General features: G+C 38.3%; 1 protein-coding gene across 1 annotated transcript in view; it reads right to left on the reverse strand.

Moving 5' to 3' along the window:
• Positions 1-1,193: 1,193 nt before the first annotated feature.
• The window catches only part of LOC134533547 (chaoptin), a 40,447-nt gene continuing 25,095 nt past the window's right edge, over positions 1,194-16,545 (reverse strand). Inside the window, exons 12-15 of the mRNA XM_063371080.1 lie at positions 13,871-13,996; positions 12,824-12,937; positions 10,310-10,545; positions 1,194-5,029 (exon numbers count right to left, since the gene is read on the reverse strand). Coding sequence (XP_063227150.1) covers positions 4,786-5,029; positions 10,310-10,545; positions 12,824-12,937; positions 13,871-13,996 — 720 coding nt within the window. The 3' untranslated portion in view covers positions 1,194-4,785. The remainder of the gene's footprint in view (positions 5,030-10,309; positions 10,546-12,823; positions 12,938-13,870; positions 13,997-16,545) is intronic.

A 16,545-nucleotide genomic window follows, 5' to 3' on the forward strand; every position in this document is an offset into this window, starting at 1 on the left:
TTGTTATTTTTTAATTCTTACTGATGTGTTAACTCAGTGTTTATTTGAATGTATTTGTGACAATTTTTTGGTATTTCTAGGCTATAATATTATATTTATCTTGTTTATTTTTAATGTATATATAGTTAGTGACGATGTATGTGGTAAAGTGTAAGACAAGGTACACCTTAACTTCGTCACTTAAAATAAGATAATAAATAAATAAAACTGAGCAGTGAATATTAATAGGGAGAGATGCCGCAGTTGAAAGACATTGAACTGACATTAATGAGGGGCTTAGGTTTGAATCTCGGCTCGGCCATTAGAATTTGGTACTTTTAAATTCGTAATCACTCTTGTCTATGACAGCAACATTTCCTGATATCGGTATCGTGATTGGCTGTCGCATCTTATGACCTCACTGTCACTGACTGTCAAGTTCAATAAAAAGCGATGGTGGATGGCGCGAACCAAAGTTCACGAAGCCAAAGGGAAACTTTATAGTATTATCTGTTTTATGAATTTCAACAAGATGTGCAGTGTTTTAATAAAATACCATCTCAAAAATCAGGTCCCGATCCAGGGTTCAGTAATTTTATTTGTCTTTTTCGCTATTAACAGAGCATTTACATTTGTAGTTTAAATTTTCGCTCTGCAAATCGAATGGTTCGAAAGTTGACGTAGCTGCTCCGGCAGCCAATCACAGCGGCGGGTGCGTTTACTAAGACTCGCGTTCAGAAATGTAGTTAAAAACACAATTCGTGTATATATTTAGTATCACGTATGGAATAATTTTAAAGAATTCTACGTTAAATTTCGCGTCCGAGTTTCGTATCATAAGTTTATTTGCAGCATGAGAATATATCTCTGGCGAGTAATGAAAGAGTTTCTGACATTTTCTTTTTCAAGCAGGCGAGTTTTCAGTGGAAGACAAGCCATCATCAATACTCGTGAGTGACAGAAATTATATGTGGTAATAACTGGTAAAGGTGAAGGCTATAACCAGCATGTTCTCTTCAGTTAAGAGGCAAGGATTAAAGTTTCAAGGCAAGTCGACAGTGGAATGTTAGGTAGAAGTGTGGATGATAACACGTTTTTGTTCATGCCACCAACTTCAAGGGCGTACTTCACTGGAACTGTACGCTGTGTTCAGGATTCAATTAAAAGCAATGTTATCAAATGTGTAACTATAAAATACGTGAGGCATCTGTAATATAAATAAAAGTTTAATTTACTAAGCAAGGCACATCACAATAATCATTTATATATATCTGACATACAACATTCACAAACATGCAAAAATTCCTCCAATTATTTATTATGCATTAATGAACATTCACATAATCAATGATACAAAGAAAGAATGACATCCTAAAAGATCAGACGCTACTAAAATGATTGTGTTGCAGGGTGGAGTCCACAACATACCTAAACACAAATAAGGTTTTGTTTAAAGAAATTGTTTGTAGGATAGTTAAAAATAATCATACAATTTAGTATGAATAAATATGGTTTGTTTAATTGTACAGATTAAAAAAAAGAATTTTATCATATTTCAACGTTTTAAACATTTAAAGAAATAATTTTTTTAAAAAATATCATTAATCATTTTTATATTTGTTCTGTTATTTATAAGTAATTTGTTGAAATATAAGTAAACCACAAAAACTAAGAATATTTATTCAAGATATACACAAAAAAATGTTTAAAAAATCTTTCAAATATGTAGGCATACGAGATTTATTTATTTTCACACTTGGCACATTATTTACAAACAATTGAAAAAAATATTTCATTGAACAAATAAATAGTAAATACAACTTTAATACACAAAGGCATAGTGTGCATAATTCTAAACTGAAGTATGAGAGATATGAATGTTTAAATAACTTTTCATGAGCTTTCTATGTTTTGTTAAATATTTAATCAACCTAAAATAATTAGTTTATATTTTGAAGTAAATAACTGTTTATTATGTTCATAAAAATGTAGTGCATTGAGCTTAAAGAAATTTGTTTCAATTGCACATGCAGATAACTGAAACTTAAGGAAAACACAAAAATATTTTGTTAAAACCATAAACGGTGTTACAAAATATAACAACAGAAAACAAAGTTTATTTTCTAAATGATATTTTTGTTGAATACAGAAAGGAAAGTTATTGTTTTATTATCATGTTTGTATACTCTACTGCATATAGTCATGTAAAATAAAATACATAGTTTTACTTAAATTATTCACTAACTCAACCATCGGTGAGCAATGTTTAATATCATATATCTGGTGTATATGTTTGTAAGTAATTATATGGAAATATTATCATTTAAATTATTTTAAGTGTAGAGTATATTTATTGATTTTATACAACCAAAATCACGGGAAGAAGATCCCTAAGAGCATAATAAAGTTTTTGTTATGTACTGGAGGTTCATTATGGCATACACAAGAGTAATATACACATTATTTATACATCATTTGTGGTTAATAAGAGTTATGCTACGTTAAGCAAAGTCTAATAAAATACTTTGGTAAATTTAACACACACCCGTCCTGGCGAACAAAATAAAAGTGGTTCAAACACTTTCTAATTTACAATATTACAATATAAAACTGACGAAAAAATATTTACATGTTCGTCACAAAACTGTCAATAAATAGTTTGGATGCCTATGTAAATATTTTGTCTTAAGACATTTATGTAAAAAAATTTGTATTCAATCAAAACCTATTATATAAAATACTTGTTTTAAAAGCCTATTATATTATTTATAACTATCTAATAGTGCAAATATTTAGATCATTAAGTATTATATACAAATATTGCTAACTTATCACACTGCACTTTGAATTCTCTGAATAAATATTAAAACATAGTCATAATTTACAATTTTTTTAATAATTGTTAAAGTTATGTACTGTAAAATGAACTTATCTTTTTACTTAGAATATAATATATTTTAATACAAAACTGCATATTTTCTATTTATTTTATCTTGGAGTTTTTGTAATAAATAAATTATCATTTCATTTACATTCAACCACTATTTCTTGTAACAATATATTTGAGATTATTCAAACTGCAAATATCTCAATCTTGTCAGTGGCCTCTATACATATACACATGATTATAATATTAAAAAAGTCGATTTTTCTTTCACTCTAACAGCCTTTAAAACACTTTTCTTTTTTAACTCCTAGAAAAATATAGGTGTATTTTTTTTTGCTAGTACTTCCGCTTATCATTAATTTGTTTCTATTAATTTAAAAAATTCTTAATTTTTTTTCAGATAACCAATTACAGCTATATGAGACGATTAAATGATAAAATGTTATTGAATATATTTTGTGTTCTTAATATTTACATGAGTGCCTACAAGCTATGAATAATTAATTAATATGAATACGTATTTTGTAAAGGATGAAATACAATTATCCATCTCAAATAATGTGGCACTTTAGAATTTTATGAATAGGCATAAAGTATATTCTTTGTTTATAGTTACATTTTTTTTAAGGTATAATTCAATAAAATAATTGCTACTAAGATTTGGTAAATATACAAAACATTGTTTTATAGTTAACCTTCGTGGAGTATTAACTACGAATCGCAGTGAAACGTGGCGAGGTGCACTACGGAACGCACCCCTCGGAGGATCTAGATCAGCGCGGCGAGCGTACTACGGAACGCATCTCAAGACGACTAGGGAACACTCCTCGGAGGATCTAGAGCAGCAGCAGCGCGGCGAGGCGTACTACGGAACGCATCTCAAGACGACTAGGCAACGCACTCCTCGGAGGATCTAGAGCAGCGCGGTGAGGCGTACTACGAAACACATCTCAAGACGACTAGGGAACGCACTCCTCGGAGGATCTAGATCAGCGCGGCGAGGCGCACCAAGGAACGCACTCCTCGGAGGATCTAGAGCAGCTCGGCGAGGCGCGCTAAGGAACGCACTCCTCGGAGGATCTAGAGCAGCGTGGTGAGGCGCGCTAAGGAACGCACTCCTCGGAGGATCTAGATCAGCGCGGCGAGGCGCGCTAAGGAACGCACTCCTCGGAGGATCTAGAGCAGCGTGGTGAGGCGTACTAAGGAACGCACTCCTCGGAGGATCTAGAGCAGCTCGGCGAGGCGCGCTAAGGAACGCACTCCTCGGAGGATCTAGAGCAGCGTGGTGAGGCGCGCTAAGGAACGCACTCCTCGGAGGATCTAGATCAGCGCGGCGAGGCGCACCAAGGAACGCACTCCTCGGAGGATCTAGAGCAGCGCGGCGAGGCGCGCTAAGGAAGGCACTCCTCGGAGGATCTAGAGCAGTGTGGTGAGGCGCGCTAAGGAACGCACTCCTCGGAGGATCTAGAGCAGCGTGGTGAGGCGCGCTAAGGAACGCACTCCTCGGAGGATCTAGAGCAGCGCGGCGAGGCGCGCTAAGGAACGCACTCCTCGGAGGATCTAGAGCAGCGCGGCGAGGCGCGCTAAGGAAGGCACTCCTCGGAGGATCTAGAGCAGTGTGGTGAGGCGCGCTAAGGAACGCACTCCTCGGAGGATCTAGAGCAGCTCGGCGAGGCGCGCCAAGGAACGCACTCCTCGGAGGATCTAGAGGAGCGCGGTGAGGCGCGCCAAGGAACGCACTCCTCGGAGGATCTAGAGCAGCGCGGCGAGGTGCACCAAGGAACGCACTCCTCGGAGGATATAGAGCAGCGCGGCGAGGTGCACCAAGGAACGCACTCCTCGGAGGATCTAGAGCAGCGTGGCAAGGCGTACTATGGAACGCATCTCAAGACGACTAGGGAACGCACTCCTCGGAGGATCTAGAGCAGCGCGGCGAGCGCGGCCACGGTGAGGGCCAGCAGCAGGCGCGGGGAGCCGGCGGCGACGGTGGTGCCCGACCCCCAGCCGCACTCCACGTCGGTCTTGAGCACCTCCACGAGGCTGGCGTTGTGCTTGTTGGCGCACACGGCGAGCCGCAGGTCGTCGTCCTTCTGCAGGCAGGCGTCGCGGTCGCGATCCGCGCACAGGTACTGCCGCTTCTTGCGCTGCCACATCTCCACCCACCTGCGGGAACACCACACCGTGTGCTGCCATACCACCATTCACGTGCAACACAACTGTCTGGGGGGAACATTGACACGTGCATTTATGTTCCAACTATACTCCAACAAACATGCACCTTTGTATATACATATTTAAGTAAAAGTCGTTCTTCAACGTGTACACAAGTAAGATAATATTTCATATATATAAGTGCAAATTACACTTCCTCAGTACACTTGAGGAAGGCAAAGTAATAGTCGTGGGGGAAAAAAAAACAGCGTATTCTTTCGTTTATTGAAGTGAGTGTGAAACGTGGCCTTCCGCAGAACCAACAACTTTTTTAAAAAATATTTCATTCAGCCACCGTACATGATGCATGCATTGGGAGGTATACCATTAAAAAGCAATGTTGCAGCATCTGTCCGTTATTGGATGTGATTCAATTCCCCAAGCATGGCCTTTGCCCCGATCATCATGCCTGGTCTCCTCGAATCTTCAGAAAAAAAAATTTCTTTTTGGAGAAAAATAACACTGAGGAATATCTCAAGCTCCAGCATGCACTCCCTCATTCGTGACGGAATCTCGTTAACTAAGTTTAATTATTGAGTGTGAGGGTATCGATTCTAGAAGCATCTGGACGTCGATGTGATGAATGGAAGACCAGATCATATAGCGGCTTGATGATGGGCTTGCATCTTAAACTTACCTCGTCGTTGCTGATTCTAGGTATATATATAATTATATATATAATTACATATGTATACCTTTTTGAATGAATATTATAGGATTATTATTTTTGAATTACCATGGGACATATCTCTTGGTACACCCATTGTCATACTAAAATATCCCCAGGAATGTTCAACAAAAATGATCATAATATCGCGCCGAGAACAAGCCGATATCTCCTGATGCCAAATGTTTCATTCTTAGGCAACACAGAGATTTCAGTGGATATAATTTGAAGAGAAAAATAAAAGCACAGTCGAACTCAATAGACAACGACAAGACAGATGCAACAAGAATATTAAGTACAGAATTTAAAAAAAAAAAAACCTCAACTACGGCAACATAGAGACGCACGGTCAAGCCCAGTGATAAAACTGAACTTTAAAAAAAATATATATTCATGCAGATGCGCCATTGATGGTTTACAATGTATGCCATAGAAAAACTTTTAGAACAGACAAAAAAGAAGGATACATAGATACGTTCATCTTCGTTGTCCATATATGAAATCCAGTGCAAAACAGCAAATTGTACAAATCTTCCCCATTACAGAAATCTTTTCAAGAACACATTTAACATATTATCCAGACAAGACAATGACGACAGAATAAAAAAACCATCAAGAAGCAAACAAAAACTCCAGAAGGTTAAAAATTAAAATTAAAACTTGCGATACTGTCTGTGACAACATTGTCTAAATACTCTGGAAAAAAGCTACTTCCAACATACAGGAAGAACACCCAATTAAAAGGTAACCCATGTCAGCAATAACATATTTTAGTCAACTAATTATCAAATTAAAATAATATAAATATTGATTCCATTAATTAAATACAAAAATTAATTTTCTTCACAAAGCAACTGCAAACAAACCACCGTCGCAGAAAGACACCGGCCAATACAGCTCAAGTGCCCATAAGCATAAGATTTATTTTAGCTAAATTAATATCTATTTTTAATAAAATAATATTTCATAACATTTAAATGCAACCTCACTGGTGGCCAATTGTTAAGTTTCCATGCATTGTGGAAGAAGCAAATGCGATGGTGAAATTATCTGGGATATCTGTCTCCGTTTATATGATCCATCTCCGTTTATGTGTCATTGTGCAACAGAGATAGCCGCTATCCTGCTTGCACGAGGTCATTGGTCTCTAACAAGGTTGCACCTAGATTGGGTAACCGCATCTCCATGCTTATTATTGCATTGGCTCGGGTTCGTCAAGGGCGTGTCAAACTTACTGTGGTCCAAGCATCAACGTGAAGCAGTATATATGTGCTTCAAGTCTAATTTGCTACCCAAAGGATCCTCTAACTAATCGCGGCTCTAGCTCTGGGTAGACACCTGCAAAATTCTTGTTGTTTGGTGACAGGCTGGAATGCTTACCACTTTACGCTTGAACTGCGTTCTCATTGGACCATAGGTATTTGTGATTCATCTCGGAGAACCAGAAACCAAAAACAACATTACAAAATTCACATGACCCAATAACATGCCATCCAGCCGGAAGGAGAAAATGTGAAGCTGTGTATAACGGGTCCGACAGTGAGATTGCCACCACCCTGATGGAAGTGCAGAGTCGGAGGTTCAACCCACCCTAGCCTATAGGTGGCCATGTCTGCATGATTACAGGCAAGTGCGTGAGGCCAGTTTTCTTCTTCAGATAGTTGTTGCACCATATGCTTTTAACCGCACGGATGTCGAGATAATTACTAGAATGAGAATTAAATGAGGTTTATAAAAAAAATAACACTCATATTCTGACTTGAATTTTTTTTTTAATTTGAAAGAATAATAGCATCACTTGTACGAGACAGAACCTCCATATTTATCTTTTCAATACATGCTTCCAGTAACACTAGTTAACACACATCACCTGCTAGAGAGTGCTGCCACCATCTTGTTTTCAGTTGTCTATACCAGGAGCGGCAGTGTAACGTAGCAAGCTACACACATTTGCCAGATTGGTTAATTTTTACCCGCTGGAGTGCTGGAATCATTTATTACCAAGGCATCCGCCATCTTGTCGGCTGTCTTGGCCAGCATCTTGAAAATCTGTAATATTTTAGCTAGAAATCGATTGGACGCAAAAAAAAAAAAAACATTGCCTGAAGCGTAGTATGTTTGCATTGTGGAAACAGTTTGAAATGACATTTTTTTTTTATCAGAGTGACTTATTTAAACGCAAAGATTCTAACTAATGCTTACTAACCAGTATCAAATGCGGTCAAGCGCCATTTCCGCAATGTTTTTTTGGGCTGGACAGTATTGAGATGGCGAGGTTAAAGGCGGGATTCTCGTGCAGCATCCGAGGTAGAGCGCTGCTACAAGGGGATTCCGCGGAAGTGTGTCCCACGATAAAGTGGGCGGCCACACCGCTTCAGGCAGGCGCACTCCAGCGCGGCCGAAGGAAAGGCACTATTCACAGCTGGGCAACATGACAAACCGCCAGTACTCGCGACTCTACGAGAGAATGGTTACGTCGTGTTCTCGTCGCCTTGTCATCTTTAGCGAGAGTCGATTGATTATATGTTTAAAAACAAAACCATCCAGAGTTCTTATTTAGAAAACCAGACTCGGAGTCGTGTATTTCCAAAACCGGCCATCTCCACAAAAAAAAATCGTTTTGTTCTAGAAAATCAAATTCCATGGTAACCCACGGTGAATAAGTAGCAGTCAATTACAAAATCGGCCATATTCATTTAATAAACCGTCATGAATGCCAACGTCATGGAATTGAGTAAACAGTTTTCCTCGATTTCTCGCAAAACTGTTCTGAGGGATATGGCCAGTTTTGGAAATACACGACTCCGGAGTGTTGTTTCAGCATTCCCCTTGAAACTTTTCAGTATAATTTCTTGATCAGTCATCTATAAGCTACAAGCAGTGCTCGGTACCAGAAGCATACACGGGAACAGCGACTCCTCAGTGCCAGAAGCATACACGGGAACAGCGACTCCTCAGTGCCAGAAGCATACACGGGAACAGCGACTCCTCAGTGCCAGAAGCATACACGGGAACAGCGACTCCTCAGTGCCAGAAGCATACACGGGAACAGCGACTCCTCAGTGCCAGAAGCATACACGGGAACAGCGACTCCTCAGTGCCAGAAGCATACACGGGAACAGCGACTCCTCAGTGCCAGAAGCATACACGGGAACAGCGACTCCTCAGTGCCAGAAGCATACACGGGAACAGCGACTCCTCAGTACCAGAAGCATACACGGGAACAGCGACTCCTCAGTGCCAGAAGCATACACGGGAACAGCGACTCCTCAGTACCAGAAGCATACACGGGAACAGCGACTCCTCAGTGCCAGAAGCATACACGGGAACAGCGACTCCTCAGTGCCAGAAGCATACAAGGGAACAGCGACTCCTCAGTACCAGAAGCATACACGGGAACAGCGACTCCTCAGTATTAGAAGCATACACGGGAACAGCGACTCCTCAGTACCAGAAGCATACACGGGAACAGCGACTCCTCAGTACCAGAAGCATACAAGGGAACAGCGACTCCTCAGTACCAGAAGCATACACGGGAACAGCGACTCCTCAGTACCAGAAGCATACGCGGGAACAGCGACTCCTCAGTACCAGAAGCATACGCGGGAACAGCGACTCCGCAGTACCAGAAGCATACAAGGGAACAGCGACTCCTCAGTACCAGAAGCATACACGGGAACAGCGACTCCTCAGTACCAGAAGCATACACGGGAACAGCGACTCCTCAGTACCAGAAGCATACACGGGAACAGCGACTCCTCAGTACCAGAAGCATACACGGGAACAGCGACTCCTCAGTACCAGAAGCATACACGGGAACAGCGACTCCTCAGTACCAGAAGCATACAAGGGAACAGCGACTCCTCAGTACCAGAAGCATACACGGGAACAGCGACTCCTCAGTACCAGAAGCATACAAGGGAACAGCGACTCCTCAGTACCAGAAGCATACACGGGAACAGCGACTCCTCAGTACCAGAAGCATACACGGGAACAGCGACTCCTCAGTACCAGAAGCATACACGGGAACAGCGACTCCTCAGTACCAGAAGCATACACGGGAACAGCGACTCCTCAGTACCAGAAGCATACAAGGGAACAGCGACTCCTCAGTACCAGAAGCATACACGGGAACAGCGACTCCTCAGTACCAGAAGCATACACGGGAACAGCGACTCCTCAGTACCAGAAGCATACACGGGAACAGCGACTCCTCAGTACCAGAAGCATACACGGGAACAGCGACTCCTCAGTACCAGAAGCATACAAGGGAACAGCGACTCCTCAGTACCAGAAGCATACACGGGAACAGCGACTCCTCAGTACCAGAAGCATACAAGGGAACAGCGACTCCTCAGTACCAGAAGCATACACGGGAACAGCGACTCCTCAGTACCAGAAGCATACACGGGAACAGCGACTCCTCAGTACCAGAAGCATACACGGGAACAGCGACTCCTCAGTACCAGAAGCATACACGGGAACAGCGACTCCTCAGTACCAGAAGCATACACGGGAACAGCGACTCCTCAGTACCAGAAGCATACACGGGAACAGCGACTCACCCCAGCTCGCAGTCGCAGCTCCAGGCGTTGCCCGCGACCCGCAGCTCGGCGAGGAAGGCGGCTCGCGGCAGACCGGGCAACCCGCCCGTGCTGGGGTTGCCCAGCGCCCGCAGGCGGTTGCCGCGCACGTCCAGCGTCACGTTGCGCACCGGGCCCATGCGCCGGAACACGCTCCGCCGCAGCGACTCCACGCTCGAGTTGCGCAGCGCCACGTGCAGCCGCGGACTGCGCACGCCCTGCGCACGGAGCCACGCTCCCTCCACAGGGTGTCCCGCAACTCCGCGGCGAGCCCGAGTCTTCACAGCCCACCACTTTATGTATCACAATTATTTATTTATAGGCATTTGTTCAGAAGTTTCTAATCCCCATGCTGCACCAAATATTAGATACTGTTACTTTAAAAAAATTGTTATGCAAACATCAATAACCTTACTATTGGTAAAAAAAAATATTTATTTGAAATTTTTTAAGAATTCACGTGAGAGTCTTTCATTACTCTCCAATAATATGTAACATATTATAACCTCGGAAATGAGCGTATTCCCTTGTAAGTGACGTAGAATTCTTAAAAATAATGCCAAGAGAGATAAATATATATGCAAATTGTCTTTTCAAATAAATTTCTGAACTCATAACACACGTAGTTTGCGCACCCACCGCATTTCCTTTCCAGAACGTAATTTTTAAAATATATAATTTATTGGCTCCGATAAAAGCGAAAATGCCTTGAAAAAAATATGAAAACTCGGCTTGAAGACATGATTTTCGACAAGAAATTTTGTTAAATTATTAGCAAAGCTCGCGATACCATTTTGGACTTCCTATGGTTTATGACAGATTTTTGCTTTGGTAATTGCGTGCGAGCCTTAGATTACACTCCCAGCGGGGTGCGGCTGTTTTTGTCACTTTCCTCAGAGGCGGGCAGTGGTAACATCTAGCACTCATGTTTTTCAGTTGCCCAAAGATAACAATTAATGGATTATATTTCAATGTGATGATAAATAAAACTTCAGGCCAAACTAATTATTTTGCTAAGTAATCTGGATATTCAATCTGTTAGCCTATTAATGTTAATTCAACGTGTTGTAACAAGGTCAAGAAAAGATTGATAGTTTCGTTTTCTGTAGATCAGTAGACACTCCTTGCTGGCTGCTTCCAATTCGTTTGGATGCATAAAAAAACAGCTATGTGGCTGTTTGATTCTGTACACAATTAAATCAGCCCATGCTAATGATCATTCACTAACTGAATTGACAATAGAGTGCCACCTGTTACAACTTTAACAACACTTTCAGCTATTTTTCATTAATAAAATTGTTCTTAGTAACAAATTAAATGTATTAGTTGGTCAGTTTCTCTCTTTAGAGTCTATATTATCAATAACTAACATATTACTGTAGGGTATCAACCAAAAAAGTGTGTACCTTCGGTTCAATCCACCTTCTAGCACCGATAGACGTAGATAATTATAATTTTCTGAAGCAAACTTCCGGAATTTTAAATAGAATTACTGAATTATGTTATAAAATATACGCTCGTGAAAGAAAGAGGTTTAATCAGAGTACTTGAAGTACAGAGTTTCTACATTTCCTCCCCTAACAAAATATTCATCATAAAACTTAAACAAGCATAAGAATGATACTGGGAAGATGGCATGCCTTAGGTATGTACTTTATAAAGAGAATGTTGACAGTATAAAAAGCTAGAATTAATTTAGCATTTGTTAATTAGTGATAAGTATTAATAAAAATGACCTTATATCGAAAGTACCATTTCTACTAATAAAAAAATTACCGTGACTATTTAAAGGATCGCTTCTTTCCTTCGCCCTAAAAACAGTTTCATCTAGACATTTAAATAAATCCGAATAGATATAACACGTACAGTCAAAATTTGTTGTTAGTAATAATGCTTTCACTTTTTAGTATTCTATGCTTCAATTTCCCGTCAGTGAATTAACTTAAATGTATTTATTAAGTTATTATAGCTTTAACAGTATACGATCAACACATACAAATAATTATTTAAGCGGAACTTTAATTTTTTAATACGCTCTTAATAATGTAACGTCTTAACGATTTTTCTTTAAAGATATTTACATATTTAGTAAAAAAATATGCTACTAAAATTTTTTAAATGAATAAAATGTAGTAGTGGCATTTTCATCTGTATTTTAGTAAAAAAAGTTTTTAAAAATGTCGGATAATAATACATTTGAAATATATTAATAAAATGGATGAGATTTTAGCATGAAATGTATTTTTCCAAAGTTGTTCCTTAGAATTAAGATTGCACGAAAGACAAATTCTTTTTTACCATTACAGTGTTTTATTTTTTAATTTTATTGAATGTGCATGTAAAAATGTTCACACAAAAATCATAAAAACGTTTTCATAAAATATTTTGACTGAATTTAAAATTATTCAAATTAACTGTTTTTAAACGAAGTTCTCTATAAAATGTTGCTAGGAGTGAGAACATAGCTGGTTATGTATTGAAATAATTTACACTTACTTGCAAGGCGTCTTCAGGAATGTTCCTCAGTTCTTGTCCACTGAACGTGATGTTCCTTACTTTGTATGGCAGCCAGCCTTTCATCTCGTCTTGGAGTCCCGGGGCCTCATGAGACTGCGCAGACAACAGTGGAAACACGTGTTTTAAACACTTGAAACATGATTATCAACATATGAATACCAACCACCAATTAATTCAAACAAATGTAATGTTTGTTTTATTTGGCATTACTATTGAAAATTTAAATAATTAGAATATCTCTCGATTTATCACCTTCTAGACTTTTGGAATTGCTTTCTGATAACTGTCTAGGACAGAGTAAAATTACACAGTTATAAGATTATGTTTCACACTTGTTGACACTGGTAGGTTCAAAAACTGGGAAACCGTTTTTCCCACTAAAATACAAATTTATACCTTTCTTTCGATTGTAACTTCGGCACAATAAAACGCTCTTTCAGGAGATATGACCGCATATACACAGTTTAGGAGTTAAATTACTTATCCGTAACTTATCCAGCAATTCTTCAAACAATGTTACCTTTCTTGCATAGTAGCTGAGTTTAAAATTGTAATATTAATTTAATCAATGGCCAATGACTGAATTTTTATACAGAAAAAATTATAATGTATTTTCAGTTATTTCACTCATGTATACATTGTGTTGTTGCCTTGTACTTAACTGATTTCAAAGTAACAAAATATCATTAGGAAAATTACAAATGCCAATTGTACCCTAAATTCAATCTATACTAAAAGAAAATTAGAAAACTATATTAAATCATTTTTACAAATGTACTAACTAACGCATAAGCAAGAATATTCCACATGGCATTATAATTTGACATAAAAACACAATTACTTTCATCTTAACGGTGTTATTGGATATCAGTAATCATATTTTTCTCACCACTTGCTAAATTGTGCTCGGATACTTATTTTTACAATAACTCGATCGATTTTTTTTTTCACCTCTGTTTTAAAGTGTAAAATGAACGTATCAAAATGATTCTATTATTGTTATAAATGATCACTATACATTATTACCTCGATGTGGAGATTGCGAAGACCTGTGTTGGACTGGATGACTTGAGGGATGTTGAAATGGCGCACGGACTTGAAAGAGCTGAGTTCGATGGTGCGTAGTGACGTCATCTTGCACAGAGCTCCAGTCTGTAAATGTAGCTATGTAACTATAACGGTAAAAGGCTCATCACACCCTGTTAGTATCTACTTACCCAAAAATATACCCAGTAATATTAAAAGCATTTATATGTGCTACTTATTTACATTATTTCCAAATGTAAACAACAGCGTTACTGAATCATGAAAAATTTTTGCCGTCAATAACTCATTGATACATGTAGGTATGTATGAATTTTTAATGGTTACTAAAGAAAAAGTTCCAACATTTAAAATAAAAAACAAAAGTGGTTTTCAATGTTAAATCTTTCAATTCGAAGTTAACAAATTCGAAGGTTTGTAAATTCTTTAGAATTTATTTCAAAAATTAATTTTTGAAGTTAGTTTTGAAACGACGTTTAGCATATTGCTACATTTATAACTTAAGAAATAGTTAAATATTGCCAATATAAATTACGTTAATCTGGACTCTTATCTCAACAATCAAAGTTAAATCGAAAAAATCTCTCTTCATTATGTAATTAGCCCAAATATCATCTATAGCGATGTTTTCTATGTTCGATAACATATAATTAAATCTCAATGAACCCACAAATTATTTTTATGTGAAGTGCAGGAAATAAAAACAATCATCAAACAGACCACTTTAACTTAAATGCTAATATACAATGAAAAATTTAAATATTCAATTAATGTTTAAACTATTTATCTAGGAACATGACGTTATTGCGTGAAAGAAATACCATTGTGTGACTAGATAATTCACTGACAAAACTAAATACGATTTTCAGCTGTTATTAAAAATATAGCATTACTTTGTTGAATGCTAGCTTAAACGAAGAGGGCCTGCTTTGTATTAACGGAATAAATTTTGTAAAATTTTGTTATTGTGGCTAAAATTAATCCTTTATGTAAAATATTTTATCGTGTTAACATACATATTATTTTAAAATTTTAATCATATCATTTAAACAATGCTAGTGGATTCTACTGCACAATATAGAAAGTCCTGCATATTTTATTTGCTGGTTTCAGCTATGTAATGATAGCCACATTAAAAAAATTTAATTTCTTTATAAAATTAAGTTTTATGTTATACTAAACACAGCGTTCAGAAACAATATCATGGCATTTGCACAATATAGTTGGTTCAAACCATTTATTGACTTAAACACTACCAAACAGGCTACCCAATACAACTTAGAGAAAGAATTCTTTGAGCTTGTGAACAATGTGATGTTCGGAAAGCTCATGCGAGACAAACGCAAGCATCTGCGTAAGGAGCTGGTGTGTTCAGAACGATGGTTTAACAAACTTGTGGGGAAACCAATATTTTTGTACCCTACAGTCTACAGTGAAAATTTTGCTCTTATTCATTTAGTAAATGAGAAATTGTTTTTTCTGTATGAACCCATATACGCAGGCTTGCAGTATTTGATGTATCTAAAAAAATTAATGTATTATTTTCATTATGATATACCAAATGAAATGGAAATATGGGGATGGAAATGGACTTTGCATACACCGACACAAACTGACTTCTACCAAGACATGGTTTTTTTTTTATAAGGCCATAAACTAAGCATATAGTGTAATAACAAATGCAGAAGTAAAAAGTCTGTAGTTTTATGTGTAAAACATACAATCCTTTTAAATAACTGGAAAATAAACACCATTTTTAGTAAAAACGACTCACAGTTATTTATTGTATACGACGGTAACAGTAGAAACACTGTTTTTGATTATGTTCCCACTTAATATGTAAACTATTAATATTTCGCAGAAAACATTAACATATTCTGGAATAATTTGATGTTTCAAAATTGGCACGACGGGAATTTTGTGCAGCCATAATCGTTTGGTCTTCGTTTTCTTGTGAAACCCAAATAATATCTTAACTATAATCCCATTATCATAATTTCCATAAAAAAATCAGTGATAATACAAGTTAACTTGCCATTTCGTACGATATCATCATAGATACTGACATTTGACCATCTACAGAAAAGAAGAGACATTTGTGCGGGCTGGCCACGACCCGAGGCTAGTAGCAGCTCGGACCATTCGTGCTGGCGTCACACGCCTTCTGCTGGTTAGAAAACAGGTTTGTAGAGTTGGTTAGAATCCCACCAAATGCACGGGTGGTTTTTTTAAAATTTAGTTTATAGGCACATTTCCTGCTACAGTTCCTGCTGAATAGAGGAGGGGTATGAATGAAGTTGACGTCGTATCCTGTTTCTGAACCTAACCTAACCTGCCTAAAAAAAATTTTAATTGGGTGCCAGGTCATACAGGTGACGGACCGTTATGACACTTTTCTCACTGAGTAGGATATTGGCTGGTGTGAGAACTTCAATGGTGGTGTACCATCTAACATGGAATGCGAACACTCCTCAGGATTGGACCTAGTACAATTAGTCACCTCCGGTCTAAGCCTTTATTTTCCCACTTGGGCTCGGGGTATCTTCTAACATGTTCGGATTCTGGCGAAGCTCGCCAAAATTACAATCATGTAATGTTCACACTAGTTCATGACACGAATACAGAACTAACGTGAGCACATGAAAATTGCTGGTGTT

Source organism: Bacillus rossius, chromosome 6, assembly GCF_032445375.1.
Source record: "Bacillus rossius redtenbacheri isolate Brsri chromosome 6, Brsri_v3, whole genome shotgun sequence".
Lineage (NCBI taxonomy): Eukaryota > Metazoa > Arthropoda > Insecta > Phasmatodea > Bacillidae > Bacillus > Bacillus rossius.